Genomic DNA, 22,176 nt, shown 5'->3' with positions numbered 1-22,176 from the left:
TTAGAGTCAAAAATGGAAAAAGGTAGAAATAATTTAGATTCAAATTCAATAACTAAAAATCAGAATAGATCTCTCACGCGCTCGTGCAAAATGGAGCACTTTTCATCCCATTGCAAACAGTTGCTGTACTATTTTATGCCACTGCCAATAGGGGCAGCACTCACGCACGCAACCAATCATCTCTGTTGATTGTCACGGTCAAAGCCAGTTGTTGGCGCTAATTGTCGTTTTCATTTTGTCGCCGGTCAGCGCCAGTCTTCACGTGTGGACGACATTAAAAACACTCGCTTATATAATAAATATTTTAATTATTAAAATACTACATATAGTGTTTATTGTGTTATGGTAAAATTCTTTTTAAAAGTTCCAATTTCTCGATTATAAAAAAATATATTTTTGAAAAAAAAAATTTCTAAATTTACACAACGTCGAATGATTTAAGTCATCTAATTACAAACCTGAAAGTATTATATATATATACAAGAGCTTGTTTTTGTATTTACAGGTAGACTCGATTGTCCACTCGTTGATTAAAATAACGCGAAATGTTCTTGATTTTATGCGTAATAACCCCATGCAAAAGATGCTACTATGAGAAGGAATACAGCATTTCCATTGCTTATGGTGTCCCAGAAGGGGTTCGATTTCATAAATTCCACTGCTCTTTTCGCTTCGTCTTCCGGAGAAAGCCTTTCTACTTCTTGATCCTTATTTTTCCTTAAATTTTCACTCAATCCACATACAAAATAAAATGCTCTTTTGACGAGTGTCGGTTCGGGTTCTGTAATATCAAAGAAATGATTAATTATGTCGTGTAATTTTTTAGTTTGCTACTCAAAAATTGAATCTACTAACTGAATATGTCGTTTTGGGGTTGATTAATTTCTTTGTTTTGCTGAATATCCGGAGATTTTAATGACATTTCGATGGAAATGCCATTCTCAACCTCTTGGAATCCTGGATTCTCTGCTCCATCGGATACTTTGGCAGTTTTGGCTTTTGATGTGGAATGTGTGTCTAAATCATCCCTTATTTCGGGACTGAGCCTTGACCAGAATGTTAATCGATACAACTGTTGGAATAAAATTTAATTTTTATATATTTTAAAACGTTCATGACGTGGTCAGAAACAATGAATTTTAATACTCACGTGTTTCTCTGCAATGGGTTCTGTCAATAAACTGATAACTGAGGTAGCTATGCAGACAATAACAAAGAGTATGCATCCAAAATGTAAATAATGAATCTTAGAAAGAATAGCGGGCCTAGGATCTGGCAAATTTTCTGCACAAGCGGGCACCGTGTATGCAAATTCCATTACAAATCGAATCATACCTATCACAAGTCCGATCATAAGGCCCCAGAAAGCTCCCTTAAATTGAAATTAAATTTGTTAAAAATTGATGGGTTTACCGTGCATACGATAATTTAAAATATTATACTTACTTTTTCATTTATCCGTGACCATAAAATTGCCAAAACGTATACGGCACACACGGGAGGAGCCAGGTAACTGGTCACGCTTTGTATATAATGAAACAATTGACTTCCCTGAGATGCTTGGATAATTGGTATCCAAACAATACTTATAGCCACGAGGATCAATACAAAAACTCTACAATTATAAAGAAAAAAACAAGAATATACGACTAAGATAGTCTTGTATAATTAATTACATAATATAATTGCGAAATATTACCTCCCCACTATTAATAATTCCATTTCGGAAGCGTGTTTCCTGATTCTAGTCCATATATCCATAGTAAAAATAGTAGAACTACTGTTAAAAATGGAGGTCAGCGAACTCATTAATGCAGCTAACATCACAGACAACATCATACCACGAGCACCTGTTTAAATATTTAATTATCATCATATAACAATTAATATTTTTTAAATTAATATCTGTTGCATAACGAATTATCAATACGTTACCAGCTGGCATAAGTTTAAGAACTAACATGGGGTATGCTACATTGGTGCATCCAGTTTTAATTCCGCAAGCCTCCTCGCATTTTTCTGGATCGGAGCAAGCGACGATATCTTTAATTGTAATAAACCTTTTTTAGTATTTCTCGCTAAAGGTAATTAAAAACGTAAATAAATATGAAAATATAAACCTGGGAACAATATGCGAGCAGCCATTCCAGGGAGTACCAAAAGGAAAAGTGGTGTTAACTTCAGATAACCCGCAAGTATACATCCAGCTTTAGCGTGAACCATGCTTCTAGCTGACAAAGCCCTCTGGACTATGACCTGTTATACAATTAAATACATTAATTTTTAATTTGTGACCTTTTATTGACGAATTTGAACTTCATTCTGAATGTTTCCAAGAAATTGGATTCTAAAAAACCTCGTTAAATTTGTTACTATAACAACCTAACAATAACAAAGCACAGTCGAACCCCTGAACATTGGCCACTGACGGAAACATTAGAAAAAAAAACATTGTTTTCAATTGTATACCAGTTAAAGTTCGTATTTCGAAAAGAAATGTTACTCCAAAATGGCTGCCATTATGGGAGGTTTGACTGTACTTTTTAGTATAAAAGAATGGCGCGCGAATCAAGTATTATAACGTAAATATAATGAAGTAATCACTACATCAAAGTGCACGTTGCATACTACACAGTGCCGAATTAAGTCCTGTATAAGCTTAACAAACTACAATGGAGGGCCTTACATATTTAAATTCATTATTTGGTGAAAGGCCTCTTATTTAGACACTGTAACTCATCTCCCGAGCAGTATGCCTCCTAGGAGGACTTTCTACAGGAAACTGGCACCTACTTAGATATATTACAAACATGAAGAAACCCGGAAACTTCACGCGACCTAGGCGCGCATCCATTACCAGATACCATTGTTCAGTGGTTCTATCCACTCGACTACTGAAGGGCCTCTTGTATTTTATAAATTAAGGTCTCATCAAGTGTAAATCTAGTCTGATTCTACTAGTCTATTGTTAAGTTACTGTAATCACATACCTGGTCAGAGCACCAATACCACACTGCTGATATTGTCAAGCCAAAAGTAATTCCGGTCCAAGGTAATTCTGGATCGCTCGCGCTTCTTAAAAGATGGTTGTAATTTTCGGGTGGCAAACTGCAAGACTTATTATCTATGCCATACCCTATATAACTGTCATTGGGTTGAGCCATAGCAAATTTCTCGAGTAATTCGGTGTAACCACCGACTTTAATAAAACCTTAAAAACAATTAAAACACAATTAAAACTTAATTATAATTAATTTTATCGTGTTACAATTTGCACTTACTCAGTATCATTAAAACGAAGGCACCTATGAGCATTAACACGGTCTGAGCCGAATCTGTCCACATAACAGCCGTCAAACCCCCTAAAATTATTTAAATATCGTATAAATGTCGTGCAGGGATCGTAGGGACGGGGTAAGGTTTATTAAATTTACATACCGGATATGGTAAACAGCGCCGATATCACTAATAAGGTTAGAACTGAACTGTATAGCTCCAGCTTAATCGACTGATTGATGAATATGGCTCCAGCGTATAAATCAGCCTAAAATTGTTTTCAGATATTAAAATTATGAATTAATTATGAATTATTTTCAATTATTACCCTTAAAACTTACCGAAATTTTAGTAAATACGTATAAGAGAAGAGCGAGAACTGATAAATATATCCGGATTCTTTGGCCTCCGAAACGTTTCCTGAGATATTCTGGCATCGTGTATACCTAGATATAAAATTGTAATTTAAATTTAAGTTCTATTATCTTCTAAACCCTTAATGGTTAATGTTACCCTAGGTATACAAAATGGCGGCTCGTCTCCGATTCCAGCAATCAGAAGACAGGGAACAGTGGGGACGCACGTTCTAACCTAACCTATTGTAATAATTATGGTAATATATTAGAATAGGTTAGGTTAGGTTAGAACGTGCGTCCCCACTGTTCCCTGTCTTCTGATTGCTGGAATCGGAGACGAGCCGCCATTTTGTATACCTAGGGTAACATTAACCAATAACCCCCCAAATTTCTTATTTTTGGACTTGGGTACTGTACATTGAAACATAAAGAAATGCAAAAAGGTCGGGGTCTTCATGTGTAGATGTTAGTGTGTGTGTGTGTGTGTTTATGTTGTGCTTGTGTTACGTGTGTTTGTATTGTGTGTACAGTACACGATTTTGTTCACCCAATCTGAAGCTTAGTAACTCCTGTGCCTTCTGCCGAAAATTTCTGAAATTTTGCAGGAAGACTTGTGTGTTAGAGGCACTGATGTTATTAAATTTTGGAGGTTAAAGGTTGAAAGTGTGGGGAGATAGAAGGAGTGATGTGTCATATCTCGAGTGGAGTCGGACTCAATGAAGATTTTACTCGTTATTAGCATTTACAATTCTTTTTTATTTTATAAAACTCATCTCTACCTGAAATTTAAGCATTTTGCCGATGATTTATAGTATGAAAAGTTTTTATAGTAAAATCTCATAAGAGATGGCGCTGCACACAATTTTAACAATTTTGCCGAGAAAGTTACACAACTCGTTGCCGGATTTTTATTTTAATTGTGTCTCCATCATTGAACTAATTAAAGTTCATTTAACTCTTCTGCTAAATTAAATTTTACACGATTAAAAATCCTCGTATTGATCATTTAAACTTATAAAACTTTGCATTAATTTTAAATTCTAATTTAAAATGATATTCGTAGCCTCTTAGATAGCTTATAATGCTTAATTAAGGAGTAGAAATTTAATTAGAATTAATGCAATTTCTTCGACTTATTTTCTTTCTGTTTTTATATCCGTTATACTCCGACAGACTGTACTGTACTGTACATAATACGAAGCACACATCACATCCTGTTAAATTTCAAAACGTTTTTCTATTAAAAATCGATTTGAATTCACAGAATTTCATCTTCTAAGAATCAATTTTATAGTCCTATACAGAACCAAATTTAACACAGCCTCGTAGAGTGATACCCTAAGTTACAAACTAACTCATGGCCTCACTCTACCAGACTACTCATGCTTTAAGTTTATATTATTTGTTAGGAGGGAAGGGCCTCTTATACATTACAACTGACGACCACATCACGTCCAAATCCCGCCTAATCTCCAAAAGACTAGCAATAGAAAAGGGTGGTTTATGTTCCACATGTCCAACAGGTGTGTTTATAAGGCTTAAAATGTGCCAAGTAAGCCTTGGATATCGAATTAGATCCACTGAACCTATGCCAAAACTCTTCCTCACGTGGCACCTCCTATTGTTTTCTGTTATCCAAATGTTAAGTCTTCTTCTATTCCTGTACTTCATTCTATTGACTTTAGCAATAATATAATAGTATTTTTCCCCACTTCCCTATCATAGATTTGCTATTTCCACTAATATTTCCACTATAGCCACTCCATTTAAGATCGAGTGCTTCAAGACTTTCTTGGGTTTGTTCTGAAGATAAATCGTCTCTAGTTCCTTACAATTGATAAAACTTGAGAGGATTTCTATAAAATTTGCAATTATTATAGATAAAATTTTCTATATTTACAAATTGAAATTAAATATCGAGTTGTAAAGATGAGTAAGCATTGGTTCACTTATCAGATTTACTCATGCCACTTAAGATTAAGTGTTTCAAAGACACCGATCGAATTGTCTATCAAGTTTAGTGTTCGGTAAACAATCTAGTAGCTAGATATTTGAATTATTTATTTAATTTTCGGTATTTTCAGTACATTTTATTTAGTATTAATCAATAGCAAAGGGAGGTTTACGTTGCACACTCGAATACCAAAACACATGTGCCTGGAGACGTGTGACGCCACTTCCTCTTGTTGACCTTGGATACCGAATTATCGAAATTTATAACTAAACCCCATGATCATATGCCCAAAAATTCACACAGTAAAGCCAGTAAAACGTTATACTCACTCCGGATGCCATGTAAACAGGAACGAACAGCCATCCCAAAACTAACAGAATGTACAATGCCTAGGATAGAATATTAAATTATAATTTAAAAAATCAGTAAAAATAATCAATTATTGAAGTATTTTAAAGTATAATTATTGAAAGTTTAATTATTAATTTCATATTTTATATATACGGTCGAACCTGCAGTAACGACCACTTCCGAACAACGGCCATATTTGTATGTTGTTTCCATCAGTGGCTGTTGTTCGGAGGTTTAAAAGTAAATACAGTAAAACCTGTTCAAAACGGAATTGTAATAAAACGGAAACCTGCCCAAGCGGGAAAGATTCTTCGGATAGCGGCGATTTTCTGTATTAAAAGAAACCTGTTCAAAGCGGAAACGTGCTAAACCGAAACCGTGTGAGGCCTGTTTACACAGGTTTTACTGTACTTTAAAATACAGACACAATCCACTTTTACTTTACTTTATATACAGCCGAACCTCTAATAACGCCCACCTCCTAACAAAGGCCATTTTAGTACTCTATTATTATCTTGCATATACTTGATTTAAAATCATAAAAGATAAATTACATGTAAAATACTAAAATACGAGCTGTTAAAAGTAAAACCTGTGTAAGGACGGTGGTCGCTATTAAAGGTTCGACTGTACATTACTATTTTAAATTATGATTTAAAATCGAAGTAAAACACAAGTCGAGTAAAAGAATTAATTAAATCATAAAAGATAAATTACATGTAAAATACTAAAATACGAGCTGTTAAAAGTAAAACCTGTGTAAACCGGAATCGAACAGTACCGAACATTTTTTTTCCGGTTTGGCAGGTTTATAGCTTTCAGAAGCGGATTTTTTCCGTTTTTTGCACGTTTCCCTTTTAATCAGGTTCCGTCTTAGACAGATTTTACTGTAATATATGAAAGTATAGAAGTGAAAGTTACGGAAAAATAAACAATTGATAAAACCGAAATAGTTTTAATGTGGTATTTTATTGTTATAAAGTGATACTGTTCAAACTTTGAACCCTGTTAGATAAGTAATTCGATTTACCTGTTCAGGGTATAATACGTAAAACAATATATTTAGTAAAATACACTTAAACATAAACTTACATTCAATTCGAATGCTGCAATTCCAATACCGGAACTCGCGCCCGAACCAGCTAAACCAATAAAATGTCCGCTTCCTATGTTGCTAGCAAACAGGGATGCACCGACCTGGAAGTTAATTACGTTTATTATTAATTAATTAATTAAGTTTAACTAAATTATTACTTAGTTAAGTATATTCTAATCACTTCTAAATTCTTACGAATTTAAAATTCTGTTAAGTAAGCGCGCATTTAGACTTTGAAGTGTGGAACCGCGTATTGAAGGAAAACAATGTTAAAAATACATTTTAAATTGATTTATTTGAGTAATTTAACGGTTGAAATGAATATAAATCAATTACAAATGTTTCCTTTTCCTTATTTTTAGTGTGAAGAGTGTGAAGTGGAGTTTTATTCGCGGTTAAAAAGGTGTCTTATGGTGAAATTTTTAAATCATTCGTAGAAAAATTCTTTATTCTTGTTTAACCTTTTCTGAGAATTGTACAATGCCTGAATCTAAATACAAATCATTAACTAACTTTACACAAAGAGAATATTTTAAAAAACCCGTTTCCTCCTCTTATATAAAGGGAATTTAAGTACAACGTGCATAAAATGGGTCCATAATAAACCCCTCCAAAAAGTGCTTTATCGACCCCCGGGGTCGATAAAGCACTTTTTTGGGGTGGTTCATTAAAAATTGTCTACTTAAATGGGTTGTAAGTGTACATGACAGTTCAGAATGCAAATTTGACACTACCTCACCCTGTTTATTGTATCGTTTAGTGTTATTATAAGTAAAATAAAGAGAGGAGTCGATAAAAAGTTGAAGAATGGTTGAAAAAAGTCCTTCAAGAGGGACAGTTGAAGTTTGGGAAACCCCTGACTTAACACAGCGAACTTTTGGGCCCCCTGTATATAAATATTTAACAGTTTCTGGCGGGTTACGAGCATCAGAAATCCGGACCTTTGAGGGGTGCCCTTAAAGTAAACCCTTAAAATTCAATTGTAGAATACGTGTAGTGTACTTACAGGTATCCAGTGCATGCTCCTGTTTGCTAGGAAATACCCACTGACGCTGTCTCTTATGCTTTTGTAAGACGACTGAAAATTAAAATAATTAAATTATTTAAGATTAATTAATTTTAACAATGAATTTTATTATTTTTAAAATTAAAATATAAACACGAGTCCACCCTAGAAAATACACAAATCACGTTTATAAATGAATTGTCACGAAGAATAAACACTTTATAAATATTAAATGATTAAAATATTTATAAGAATTTTTGATTATTTAAGCAAAAAAAGTGCATTTTAAACGTCGAAAGAATTAAAATTAAAATTTATTCTTTTATAAAAATCAATTCTGGGGTCGAATTGTTTAGAATTCTGTCGACTCGTCCCTATTGAGTTAATTTATTTTAACGCACGGAAAAGAACGTTTAATTGTATTTCCTGCCGTAAAAAATTAATTGAGTTGTGTATTTTTTTTAATTATTTAATTTCCATTAATCATTTATGGGCAGAAACACAATTAAGAGCCTCATTATTGAGCTTCTTATCCGAAATCTCTTACAGGTGTTGACAGTTTCTGAGCCATTTTTTTCTTGTATTTTTACTTAATTACCCGCGAAATGTCAGTTGTATTGACAGGTGACATAACGAAATTAACCAACGCTTAATTATAATTAAACGGGAATGTGCAATTATTTCTTAAAACGGAATTAAAATTATGCAAAGTTTAATTGATAAATTTGAATTTCGTAAATGATAAAGATCATTACTTAACGCTCCGTTAACGTAATCCGCGCCTTACACACGTAAATAAACGGGTTAAATTGGTCCAAAAATAGGCCCGAAAGTACAAAAATAAATGTAAAAACTGAAAGGGAATTACTTAAACAAGTTTTAAGATCGAATTGACGTCACAAATTAACTTTAAAATTAATAATCTAAGCAATTATGGGAGATATTCGTATTGTGCTTACTGTTCCAGAACTTATTATAATTAACTTACCCATAATCCTACGGCTAAGACGAGTAGAAAGTATATAACAATGACCAAAATGTCTTCCCAGTATAGTTCTGTATTCCCTACTTTACCCATTGTTTGTGGTGTGTGCTGTATTAAAAGTTATCACAATTGCAAATAACCATAAACCAGCCGCATCAATGGAGCACTAACGATAAATACCTGCCGGATTTTACAACTACGGCGGTTGTGGGTACTGCGAACTGACGTCACAATACTAGAACAGGTGTTACACGATGTGATGTAACTCGGACGTCATTTCTCGTTTAGAAAACTTTATTCCTTATAATTATAACATCTTTTAACGTTAATACGCTAATAATACCTTATAAGACTACACTAGAAACACTAAAAAAATCGTTGTAGTGTAATTTACGTGTGACGTAGCTAGCGCGGAGGGCATTACACCGAGATAACGAAGACACTCGTAGAGATGTATTAAGGTAGTTCACACTAGAAAAAATAAAGAAAATTGATGTTTAGGGGTTCTAGTGTAGTTTACGTGTGACGTAACTAGTCTTGTTTAGGGCATAAACAGAGATTACGACACTTATAAAAGTGTATTTCGCACGTCAAGGTAGACTACACTAGAAACACTTAAAAAAATCGATATTTCGGGGTTCTAGTGTAGTTTAAGTGTGACGTAACTAGTGTGGAGGGCATTACACCGAGACAACTACACTTGTAAAGGTGTATTTCTCACGTTAGGTAGACCACACGCTTAAAAACAATTTAAAAAATTAAGATTTTATCGCTTTTTTAGACGATTTTAATGCTAAAACACACCTTCCTGTGCAGAAAAATTTGCTAAGAAAGGAAGGATACAATGGGAAAGTGTACTTGGAACACGTTCTGACGATTCATTCTATAAAGGAAAGACAAAAATTGTGCAACTTTTAACTGAGACATAAACAATTTTATTATATAAAAATGATTTTTTCGGTGTTAAAGTTACACAAAGGAAATAACACGAGGTTTTCGTCGCGTGGTATTTAAAGAAACGAGCGAGGAAAATTCGTCGGGACGAGAGATTTCGTCTGTTATCAGCTCCTGACAATGATAATAAATTGAAAGTATAACATAAAGATAATTATTTAACACAATTCAACTTAACTTAAAGATAATGCGGAGATGGTTTAGCATTGGAATTTATAGTGTGAATCATTGTTATTGTTCTTGACACTAGAAAAATCGATGACAATTCGCGGCATGTTCTCGGTAATTACAGTACAAGGAAATTACTTTGCATCTTTTAGTTTCGATTTCCAGTTTTGTAACCGGTTAATGTAGGCGTCAGGTCAAAGATTTAAAGTATAAAAATTGACAAGTCTCTCCCTCAGAAAAAAAGCAATGTCCGCCGTTTACAGGTCGGAGTGTACTTTTAAAACGAATTGTAACGTCCTTAATATAAGGATATAGGTTATCAAATAACCTATATTTATAGTACCTTGCAATTGTAGTAACCTTGGCACTCTTTTTGTGTAACTTGTAGGGAAAATTCTGCGTTTTTCTAACGAATAAAACTTAAAAATACAAATTTAATTAAAATTTTATTGTATTTTTTACGTTTTTAAAGACTTATCGACGGAAAAAACGTGCATTTTATAACGAGCGCCATTGTAAACAATGCAATTTTATTGTAATCGATGAAGCGTGGTTCGAGTTCATTATTTTAAAATGTCATGGAAGAAAGTATTTATCAGAAAAAATATATATATATTCAGCTTAACAATATTTAAATAATATAATTATCTATCAAAGAATTCTAATTATTAAACTACAATTCAGTTACAAAGCAGTGTAATGGATCCTTGAAATTCTGGATGCAGTCAAGCATTCAGGAATTACCACCTGTCTACAACGGACGCCTCCATTTATCCAGAAACGTTTCTTTATAAAAGGCCTACGCTATTACCTGTAAACAACGGCCATTATTACGTTCCTATCAGTGGCCGTTGTTTAGAGGTTTGACTGTATCAACTATTATTTTGACTTCCAGTTCAACACTGGGGATTCAAATATGGTTAAATGATAAATTACAATAACTTCGTTAATTTATTAATACAGTAAAACTTCAAATGACATCCAACTTTAAACGGCGGCCATTTTTTTTAGGAAGGTTTCTGTTTAAAATGCACGTAGAATTACCTCCGAACAACGCCACTCCCTGAACGAGAGCCATTTTACGTTCTCGTCAGTGTCCGTTGTTCGCAGGTTCGACTGTATTATAATTAACTTTCGGTTAATTTACATAGAGTTATAGTAAACATCAATAATTTACAGGAAATAAACACTTTAACTGGATCAAAAGTGTGTCATGACAGCGAGATTTCAACAGAATTTCGCAATTACGTGTGATGTACAATTTAAAATTTCGTTTTACTTCCCTTGTTATACATAACAGAGGGAAAGTATGGCGATTAGTCAAAAAATGACCCCCAAGATTTTTACATTTTTGGGCTTAGGACACCTTGAAACCTCTAGAAATGCAAAAAAATTTGGGGTTTTTCTCCTGTATGCATGGATGTTATTGTGTGTGTATGAGGGACACAATTATATTCCCCCATTTTAAAGCTTAATAACTCCTGTACCTTATGTCAGAAATTTCTGAAATTTTGCGGGGAGGTTCGTGTATTCGGGGAATCAATGTTCTTAAATTTTGGTGTTTAAAGGTCGAGAGGTTGGTGAGTTAGAGGCGTTCTTGTGTAGTATCTCGAATGGGGGTCATTTATTATTTCTTTGTAAAACTCCTCTCTACCCTGAAAATTAAGCATTTATATTATTAGTTATTATAAAATTTTGTAATAAAATATCATAAGAAATGGCGCCACACGCAATTTTAAATGTTTTGCCGGGAAAGTCATGCAACTCGTCGCTGGATTTTTTTGTTAAAAAGTACTTTGCTTGTTTTCAAAATGTCAAATTTGCAGTATTTTATTAAATTATGAGTGTATTTTAATTTATTTATGTAGAATATTAAATTGAAAGTTGTGTGTTTGTATAAAGGTCTTTACAACTTGAAGAATGCTTACAATTTATTGAGCATTTACGTGTGGATTTTGGGCATAATTTTAGACTTTTGTTTGTAAAACATTTCTATAAATATTTTATTATTATTTTATAAAAATTCCATTTGTAACCGCTTCCTTCATTTCACGCTTCATTACGTTAAAATCATTCATACTATTTTGAAAGCGAAAGTATCCCAAAAGCGATGGGATTTCCTGATCGTTTTCTTCACCCACCTTTTCCTGATTACTAAAATTCTCGAATTTCTGTTTATAAAATTACCAGAAAAAATTAATGTATTGTACATATAAAGAAAACACACATTAATTTACGCTAATGACGTCAGTTTTCTTTGTTTAAGTCATAATTGGGTAGTCCATTGCAATTTACGATGGCTGAATGCCTTCGCTTTGCATAATTCATGTTCTCAGCTTGTTTTTACATAAATTAGCGAAAAATAATACGCATAAATAATTAAGTAAGCAAATAATTATCATAAATTGTCTGTGTATAAGTCAAAATTGGGTATTTCATTGCTATTTTGGATTGCTGAATGCCTTCGCTTTGCAAAATTCACTTTCTTGGCTCGTTTCCTTTATTTTTCCGTAAATTATAGAAAGATATAATGCTTTTTTCAAACGAAAATATGCTAATATGTCACATTTTTTTGCTAAACATAGCTGACATTTCTATACATCGATGCAATTTGTAATTACTTCGCAATGTGCAATCTCAGATTTCATTCAGGAGGACCGATTAAAGATAAGAAAATATTTAATTTATCCTTTATATACGAGGTTTATGATTATTATGAAGTTATTTAAGTAGTAACGACTTAAACAAAGACCTCTTCAACGTTCATTCAAACAAGTTTAACTAGTTACCGACTGAATCGAACCGGTTTAATCATGAAAATATTTTAAATGTTTGATCGCATCTCAACAATAAAAATCCATAAAATAGCGTAAAATAATTTTATTTCGCATCGACTCAATAATTAAACTTTAATTACTTAAATGTGTATTAATTAACGTTAAATTGAGAAGTGTCACACTGAAAAGTTAACTGACATTAACTTAGACAATTTGGCATATATTTATTATATAATCTTCAAGGTCCTTGTAACTGGTTGGTTGTATTTTATCACCCTTATGTAGAGGACAATATATTATAATTGTTTTTTTATTGTCGGATGGTCGAAACAGACCATTCAACTATTTTCCCCCCTCTCTTCTTACTCGAGGATTCATTTTCTCACGTTTTACCTGAAGTTTGCAAAGGGTACTCCTTAAGATCCGAGAATGGATTTAAATCAGAAAAATAAATTTGCATTTTATATTTGTTATGATTTTTACTGCAAGTTTACAAAAAACTAGCTGGAATATAATTTATTTAATATTATATGACACTACAATTTCTAAAAAAAAGCTATCGGATGCGATAAAGCAACACGTGGTCGATTTGCCAAAGGGGTGCCCGTAGAGAGGACCTTTCTATGGAGAAACTGGCTCATATTTAGGTGTAAGATACGTGAAGAAAACCTCGAAAACCCAACTTGGTCGGCCGAACTTGCGTCCTAGTGAACTTTAGTACAATCTGGGCGAACTTTAGTATCATCGTCGGATCAAAAGTAATTTATCGAGGCCTTGTTTCTGTTAATTGAAATGCTGCTATTTAGTCCAGTAGATAAAAATTCTACGATGTTTTTAGTTTTTATTATTAAATGCCAATAAACTTCGTCAGTTTGGAGTTTTTACGTGGCACTCGGTGAATGAATAAATAAATATATACAAATGTGTGATGCATTACTTCTAGAAAACAAAGAAATCCACTTTTGCTGACTCGTTCAATGAGTAATATATTTATAAACAAAATCGTCCACACGCACCTAACACTGGTCGCGGGTTCGGGCCATACCAACGGACTGGTGGAACTTTTCGGATTTACGTCACGTGTCTTACTAAATAGGGGCCAATTTCCCATAGAAATTCCTTCCAGAAAGCATCTGAACCTGGCAGATGGCTCTTGTGTTGTTTTTCTTTATCCCATTTTATTTTCGTTTTCTTTCTCTAATAATCTCTGTTATATTATCTCTCTAATGACGCCATTTATTCACCTGGTGGTGAGTTTTAGAACGTTTGTTTGGTAGGATTTTTCTCTTTACAAAAACGTTTCGATGAATATGATTGTACAGAAGGTAGACAATTATTATTGAACTGTACTTATGCTTACAATATATAATCATTTATTTATATTCTATATTAAATACAAAGTAATCATATTGTAACAATTATTCAGGAAGAATTATTAATTAGTCATTATTTACCAATTATCCTTAGAAAAACTTTTAGTTACATAGGTTTCGAATTAGTTTACATTTATTTATCTGATCTGTTACAGACAACATTACCATTTGAAGTGGAAAGAAAGACAGAAGTTCGATGAATGAAACCATCAGAAATTATAAATAATAAACAATAAAGAAACATTCTGGTTAGACACGTATCAGTTCTACAAACAAGGTCATTCGAGTTCGAAACTTATGGTGTCAGCTTACCGCTCGGAGGGATCCGGAAACGAATCCCGACGGGTTGAAAAAAACTCTGAAGTATTTGGGGTGGTCCATCCTGAATATGTCGAGTCTCGTTTCCTTGCCATCCTCATTGTGGGCCTGGCCGAATCCTTAATAGGCTCGATATAAAGATCCTCTACCCACGCAGCGGCGCGTTATCCTATGGGCAAAAAAGGGCAATTTACCGAGGCTCCCTAATTTTTCATAATAAAATCTTTCCTGGAGAAAAATATAGCTGAAGTCATGGGGTTCCCTAATTCAAATTGGCCTGGGCCCCATGAAATTATAACGCACCGCAGGCTAGAAAGAATGAAAAATAAAACCTGATCCAATCCTCAGAACACACTGCAAATATTATGAAGTCTACACACTGAAGTCGTATTATTGTTTATTTATTTATTTTCGAAATAAAACATTTAGATTGTAGAGTCTCTCAAATACCAATAAGTTTTGTAGTCGGTCTGGCTGTTAACTCATAACAATTCTATAAAACAAACTTGTTTTATTGTTCGATTTTTATGAGTAATGCCGTCAGCAATTGTTATGATTCGAAAAATCTTTATGTACTTTTAAATATAACGCTTGAAGAGAAAACATTTTTTAATTTTCTTTTCAGAAGCTTGAAATCTTGAGTTTTCCCATATTCAATTCCCTTTCCAATTCTTAGAAGTGAATAAAGAGCTTTAAACCTTCTTTAAAATCCACAAAATTAATTATTAATGACATATCATTATAACGAAAAGATAAAGAAGAATCGATCTTTTTTGTCAACTTGTTTTCCAACATGGTCTATTATAAGACATAATTGAAGGACGTTTTCCTTTTTTAAACTCTAAGTGCCATTTATGTTTCTAGAAGATACGTTCGTTAACAGTTTTCATTAAGTTGTCAGAATTTTTTTGAAGTGTATTGATGAACGGTTCGTTGCAATGACAAGTGGATTTTCAAAAATTATCAATACTCAAGTGTAGAAATATCTTAAAAAAACAATTTATTCTAAAATATAGTTTAAACTCGTATATATTTATGTACATTGTTATGTTGTATATACTCTAACATGCGTACAATCTTAATATATTTCAATATATCTGAACTACTGAACCACCAGTGGAGGAATGGATAAAACCACTGAGCACTTCTAGTTGGTCGTGAGTTCTCGCCCGCCAACAGGCTGACCACATGGAATTTTCCGGGTCTCTTCACCTAAATATGAGCTAGTTTCCCGTAGAAAATCCTTTCGGGAAGCGTCTCCCTGTCGGCAGATCGCTGTGCCCTATACAACCAATCCAATCCTGAACACTAGTCACTGGTGCCTGACCAACGACCTAATCACGTGGAGTTTTTCGGCTTTTCTTCACGTGTCTAATACCTAAATAGGAACGATTTTCCAGTAGGAAGCCTCTCGTTGGCTTCTCCCATGGCCCAAATTCCTTCTTCTCTTGGCAGATGGCCTATTGGTTGCGTTGCCTTATCCCATGCTACCTCTCGTGGCCTTTTTAGAAATTGTAGTGTCATATAATATTGAATAAATTACCCTTTAACCCGCTTATTGCGAAAATTGTAACAAATTTAAAATGCAAATTTATTTTTCTGATTTAAATCTTTTCTCGGATGTTCAGGAGTACCCTTTGCAGACTTCACGTAAAACGTGAGAAAATGCATCGTCGAATAAGCTATATAATAAAATAGCCTCAAATATAATCCAAGGTTAATTTAGTTTGAAATTCTTTAGTTGGAAATTAAAAATATATATATTAAATTTAACTTTCATGCTGGTGACCATCGAAATGAAATTCAGAAATCGCTATTCTAGACTTTTGGCATAAGGGGATAACAGTTTCTAATTTATAAATTTTGTATTATTAATTGTTATTAAACTAATAGGAGATAAATAAAATTGTAGTAAACATAGCTTCATTTCATAAATTTATTACATAATTACTTTTAGACTAAATATAGATTCGTCTTTTCATCGTTTTTGAAATACATTTTCAATAAAACTGCCTGTTAATTCATAACAACAGGCAGTATAATATACAATACAATAGTGTAATATAGTGTAAATTGACCATAAATCTCTATCTTCACAAGGTGAGGAGGCTTACGTGCACCAACGATCCTTAAGACTATACCAGATTTATCAAACATACTGCCAGGATCTCCCAAGCTGGGGTAAATGTCAGATTAAATAAGATACATTGTTCTTCCTTAGTATACATTTGAGGGTCTTAAGTTACCAGGTTATAGTTTAGAACCTCACGTATTTAACTTTATTGCTTCTTGATTGAAGGGCCTCTTATATGTTATAAATCAAAGTATGGGAAAAAAGGCCCTCTTAATGCAACAGGGTAGAAAGAGTATAGTTTTATACACAGGCCTACATTTATATTTTGAAAGTGTTTATATCATTCAAAAATAAATCTATTATTAAATAACATATTTAAGCATCAAATTCCATTAATTTAGTAATGCTTGGTTGAGCATTTCTCGTGTCTTGGAGGCATTTTTCCTCTTCAATATACCGTGTAATTTGTAAATTATTTTCTGCATCGAATCTTCGAATTTCCTAAATACAAAGTAAATTTTAGTAGAATTTATTCAAAGGTCGAATTTAATCCTTGGTTGACAAATACGTCGTTTAACAAAATGCCTAAGCCACTTCCTAGTATCGTTATAAATATTATTCTTTTGTTTATTTATTCACATTATAGACTTGTTATAAGAGGACTATTCACTAGAAAACAGAATTATAACCATGTGCAATGAAAATTTAGACACTAATAACGCTCTATCCTTTTCATAAGATTCCCTGTAAAGTGATGTAATCGCTATACATAACGTATGTATCATAATAATCGTTAACTGTAGAACACACAGAACAAATTATGTGTTCTTCAACTGTACAGAATAATGCAATACAAAAGTCTTTACGCAAAATACAAACCACCTGAAGGAATGTGAGGTGTGTGTGTGTTATCTGTGTACATTCAGTTAAATAATAATATTACACACACGCATATCGTATTCTATGACTTCTGAATGTATAATAATGTGAACTTCTTGCCAGTGTATGGAGACTTTTGAATCACCCTGCGTAAATATTATTAAAATTCACGATGTGATTGGAAATTGCGCAGAACGTAAACATGTTGTAAAGTTAAACACACTCATTTTTAACTCAATAATTGATATAAACTTAGGAAATTATGTCAGATAAAATGTTTATTTTACGTAAATGATAACTTTCGAAATAAGAAAGAGCTTAGTCACAATTTGTAAACAGTATTTTTCTCTGAAGTCACGAATTTATCTGTAAATTAATCACATAAAGGATATTAATGACTGATAATTCGTGGCAGGATGTTATTTCACACGGCGCCAAGCTGACTCTCACGAAGTTTTTCTCATTAGATTTAAATAGAAAGTAAATACAAACCGCATAGACAAAATTATTTATCACGCAAACTGCTAAACGAATCGAATGACGGATAAGACGAACAACAGCGTAATTAATAGCGAGGTTGAGGCCGAAGTTTTAAACGCGAAAAACGTGTACGTCGGACGTTCGGCGCCGCTTTCCTGTAAGCCTAGAAGTTTGACAATGGCGTTTGGAATGTCGAGCGTGATTCCGCTGACTTTCCAAATGCCATTGTCAAACTTCTACGCTTACAGGAAAGCGGCGCCGAACGTCCGACGTACACGTACGCGTTTAAAACTTCGGCCTTAACCTCGCTAATATTGTTTCGTGCAAAAAACCAACAAGTTTTCATTTTCATGGTTTTTGGGTTTCAACGTTTCATGATATGATGAAAGGATTGGATTAGACGATCTGTCATAGGGAAATACCTCCTGGTATATAATCTCGAGCTATATGGGTATAACACGAATTTGTTGTATCATGAACTCCTTCAGTGAGAACATTCACTGAAGTAGTACCACGAAATTGTGTAGTACTAACTCAGCAAGTGTAAATATGACCTTTCTATTATCAAAGCAGATAAATCACAGTAATTAATTACCGATCCCATTGCTCAATTTAATCTTTTATATATTGAATAATAATAATAATAATAAATTTAATTATTTTGAAAAACAGTGTAGTGAAACGCTGTGTTTACTTACAATTAAAACAGACGGTATGTAACATTTTCGTTTTACGATCACTAGAGGGAGCTGTCTAACTGATAACGTTTGAAAAAGATCGTCTATCGGAAACGCGATCCACAGATAAATAAAATTAATTAATATTTGAATGGAAGAAATTGTTTTGTTAATTTTATCGTGTTTGATATTTTTAACAAACAATTTTCCAGTGAAAATTAATATAAAAGGAAGAAAATAGGCGCGTTGTCTGTTGAAGTTCCTTTTATAAAGCTGGGTTAGCAAGCCAATGATAAAATCTGGTTCAAATGAAACGGAGTATGTCATTGGCTTGCTTACCCGCTATGTTAAATCTTAATGAAATATTTTCAAAAGTTACTAGCTTAAATAACATTCAAATATATTTTAAATACGTAAAATAATATTAAAAAAATAAAATTAATATCTGTTCATTTTTTTCTACATCAAGTTTTCCTTGTTGACATAAAACAAAATGGAAACTTGAAGCTGTGGTATGAATAAAACCTTCATAATTAACTGTTGCTATATAGACTAATATATGACAGGCCTTCGATACATTGTACTGTATACTTGTATATCTTAATATCTTATATTAGTTATATTATCGTTATATATTCTAAAATAGCACCATTTCGTATTTAATCATTAGTATGTTTGGTATATTACACTTTGGTACGTTTTCTGCGTATAATTAATTGGTTATGGCACAAAACTAGTAGCACCATCTGTTGTAATATACTGTATTTAAAAATCTTTTATCGGATTCAATTATAAAAGTTTAACTATAGATTTATATATTGTTGTAATTTCCCCATTGAAATATTAAAGATGAGAATAAATCATGTTGAAAATTTAGTCGGTAAAATTAAAATGTTATAGGGCTATAGAGTGTAATCTATTCTTGGCTTGTCGAGTACACAGCACGAAGTAAAAAGAAGGACTTTGGATATAATATGTTGGCGAATTTCCCCGAAAGCGGTGGCGATTGTACCCGAAATTTGATTATAGGGAAAAAGGGATTAAAACACGAACGAAAGTAAAAAATAAAACTAACCAATCACATGTTTCTTAGCTATTTATAGATTTTTAGACCTATTAGACCTGACTAATAGATTGTCTGAAAGTGGCCTTCTATCACGAAGGCTACGGGCTGCACCGGTGTAAAGCAAAATTTGCTAACTCATTGCGATGGCTTAGACTTGGCGAAATTCCCCGACTCTACTCGATAGGACTTATATTCAGAATTAAGTATTTAAATTTTACAATGACTGCAATTTTTAATCACATTTTTAATTTATTTAACTTAAAATATAAGCTTTCCACCTCAAATTGATAGTGGCTTGCCCCTGTGCATCACACTTCTCCTTTAGCAATAGAGTCGTACTGTCATCTATCTAACAGCTTGGGGGAAAAGGTTTGAATTGAGATAACGTGACTTTTGGTTTGCATCGGAAGTGAGTATATAGTTAATCTGTTTTGTTTGTTACTTGTAGGCTTACATGTATGCAATTTTGTATTAAAATGTAGCTTACATCTGTTTGGTCTATTAACTCGCATGCATTTTTTAAGTGCACACTTTGATTGCTTTTCACATCTGGGTACCACAAAAATTGTTCTCAATTGGGCCCCGCACATCTTAAGGGCGGCCTGTCTCAGGATATTTATTATGGGAAACTGGCCCCTATTTAAGTGGTAATTAATGTGTGAGAGTGTGTGTACGAGTGGAACGATTTTATTCACCCATTTTGAAGCTTAATAACTCCTGTGCTTTTTGTGAAAAATTTCTGAAATTTTGCAGGGAGGTTTGTATGTTAGGGGCATTAATGCTATTAAATTTTGATGGTTAAAGGTTGAGGGATGGAAAGATTGAGAGGGCCGTGTTTTATCACTACAGTGTGATTCGACTTAATGATTTTATTCGTAATTAGGATGTATAATTTTTTTTTATGAAACTCATCTCCACCCTTAAATTAAAGTTTTTTTCCGTTTTATCATAATTAATAGTATAAAAATTTAAATACCGTAATAGCTCGTGTACAATTTGTATCCTTCCTGAATTAATGTAGGTCATAGCTTAAAGTAATTAATTATCGAGTTTTTATAAGAGCTTACTATCTTTTTATATTTACAATGCAAAACGACTGAACGACATACGACAAACCATGCGTATACTGCACAATTTAATTAAATATACTGGATTTGTGGAGGAACCGGAATCGGATCCGGTCCAGAATCTCAATTTTTTACGCTTTGTTTACAATAAACGATTAGTGATCTCACTAAATTAAATTTCATTAACAATTAAATGTAAAAGTATAAAACAATACAAGCAAAAATATAAGATATTGTGATATTATTTACTGTCTTGTTATATGTAATTATGGCACTAGGGATACAAAGATACTATATTATAATTTTGAGAATGTGCTATTACAATTGTTGTTTATACACGGCAACGCGTCACGTGAGCGATTTTCCGAGGGGGTTGTTTCCCCGGAGGAATTTCTATAGGAAACTGGCCCTGTTTAGGTTTGGTTTTATTCGTATTCGTACGGAAACGTAATGCATAGGGGATCTGTCACTTTCCGGGAGGTCTTTTATGGAAAACCGGCTCCTTTTAGTGTTATTAACGTGAAGAAAACGTTACTAACGTGACACCTAACCCATTGGCAAGCGTGATCTCACGACCAAATAGAAATATTCGGTGGATTTATCCACTCGGCAGCTGGTAGGCACCCCTGTTTAGGTGTTAAATATATAAAGATAACCAGAAAACTCCACGTAACCAGTCCGTTGATGATGCACGAATCCGCGAATAGTGTTTAGTATTTTTTATCCACTCGGCTACAGTTACAATTACACATGATAATTGCGTAATTATGATAATATCGGTTGTATTGTCATACGTAATTGTGTCGTAGGCTGGAGATGTATGACTACCGAATCAAGCGCGTTATTTATCATTCATTTTATAAATTTTTGTCGTATAAATAAAATACCGAAAGCCGAAAACTAAATAAATAACGAAAGTATAGAGTTTACAACTATTGTATACAACTTCGTCATTTATTTAAATCCCATTATAAAACGCCGGTTTAAAAATGCATCCAGCAATAAAAAAGTAATAGAAAAATTCAAGAAATTTCCGTCTGCCAAACATAAATTTCATATGACAATAGATTTTTTTTATAAAAACACGTAAAATATTTGTGTATTTTAGAATCTAGATCGCTGCAATTTCCAACAGTGACCTTTATTCTAAATATAAAATCCTTGCCAACGCTACTTGTCTTCTTATACTTTTAATAAATTTTAGTCATTTCTGCGCCCTTAAAATACGCAAACAAAAATAAACGAACACAGATTTAATTATTATTTATTTTTACGCAAAATAATAACGCTAAGTGTTTAATAATATGACTTCACAGATT

The 22,176-nt window shown here is 33.1% G+C and overlaps 1 protein-coding gene across 1 annotated transcript; it reads right to left on the bottom strand.

Moving 5' to 3' along the window:
* Window positions 1-288: 288 nt before the first annotated feature.
* Window positions 289-9,218, bottom strand: LOC136971977 (sodium/glucose cotransporter 4-like). Its single transcript, XM_067266494.1, has 15 exons — window positions 9,028-9,218; window positions 8,040-8,111; window positions 7,030-7,134; window positions 5,916-5,975; window positions 3,618-3,722; window positions 3,439-3,544; window positions 3,282-3,362; window positions 2,991-3,211; window positions 2,121-2,256; window positions 1,936-2,043; window positions 1,700-1,850; window positions 1,447-1,615; window positions 1,151-1,372; window positions 856-1,072; window positions 289-781 (listed from the first exon to the last, which is right to left on the bottom strand). Exons 1-15 carry the CDS (start codon window positions 9,115-9,117, stop codon window positions 558-560), a joined length of 2,067 nt encoding a protein of 688 aa, XP_067122595.1. The 5' UTR covers window positions 9,118-9,218; the 3' UTR covers window positions 289-557.
* Between the last annotated feature and the right edge of the window lie 12,958 nt (window positions 9,219-22,176).

The sequence above is a fragment of the Centruroides vittatus genome, unplaced genomic scaffold (genome assembly GCF_030686945.1).
Source record: "Centruroides vittatus isolate TY-2023 unplaced genomic scaffold, ASM3068694v2 contig_2747, whole genome shotgun sequence".
NCBI classification, from domain to species: Eukaryota; Metazoa; Arthropoda; class Arachnida; order Scorpiones; family Buthidae; genus Centruroides; species Centruroides vittatus.
Note: the sequence above shows the minus strand (reverse complement) of the source record. Positions and strands in the feature narration are given on the sequence as shown.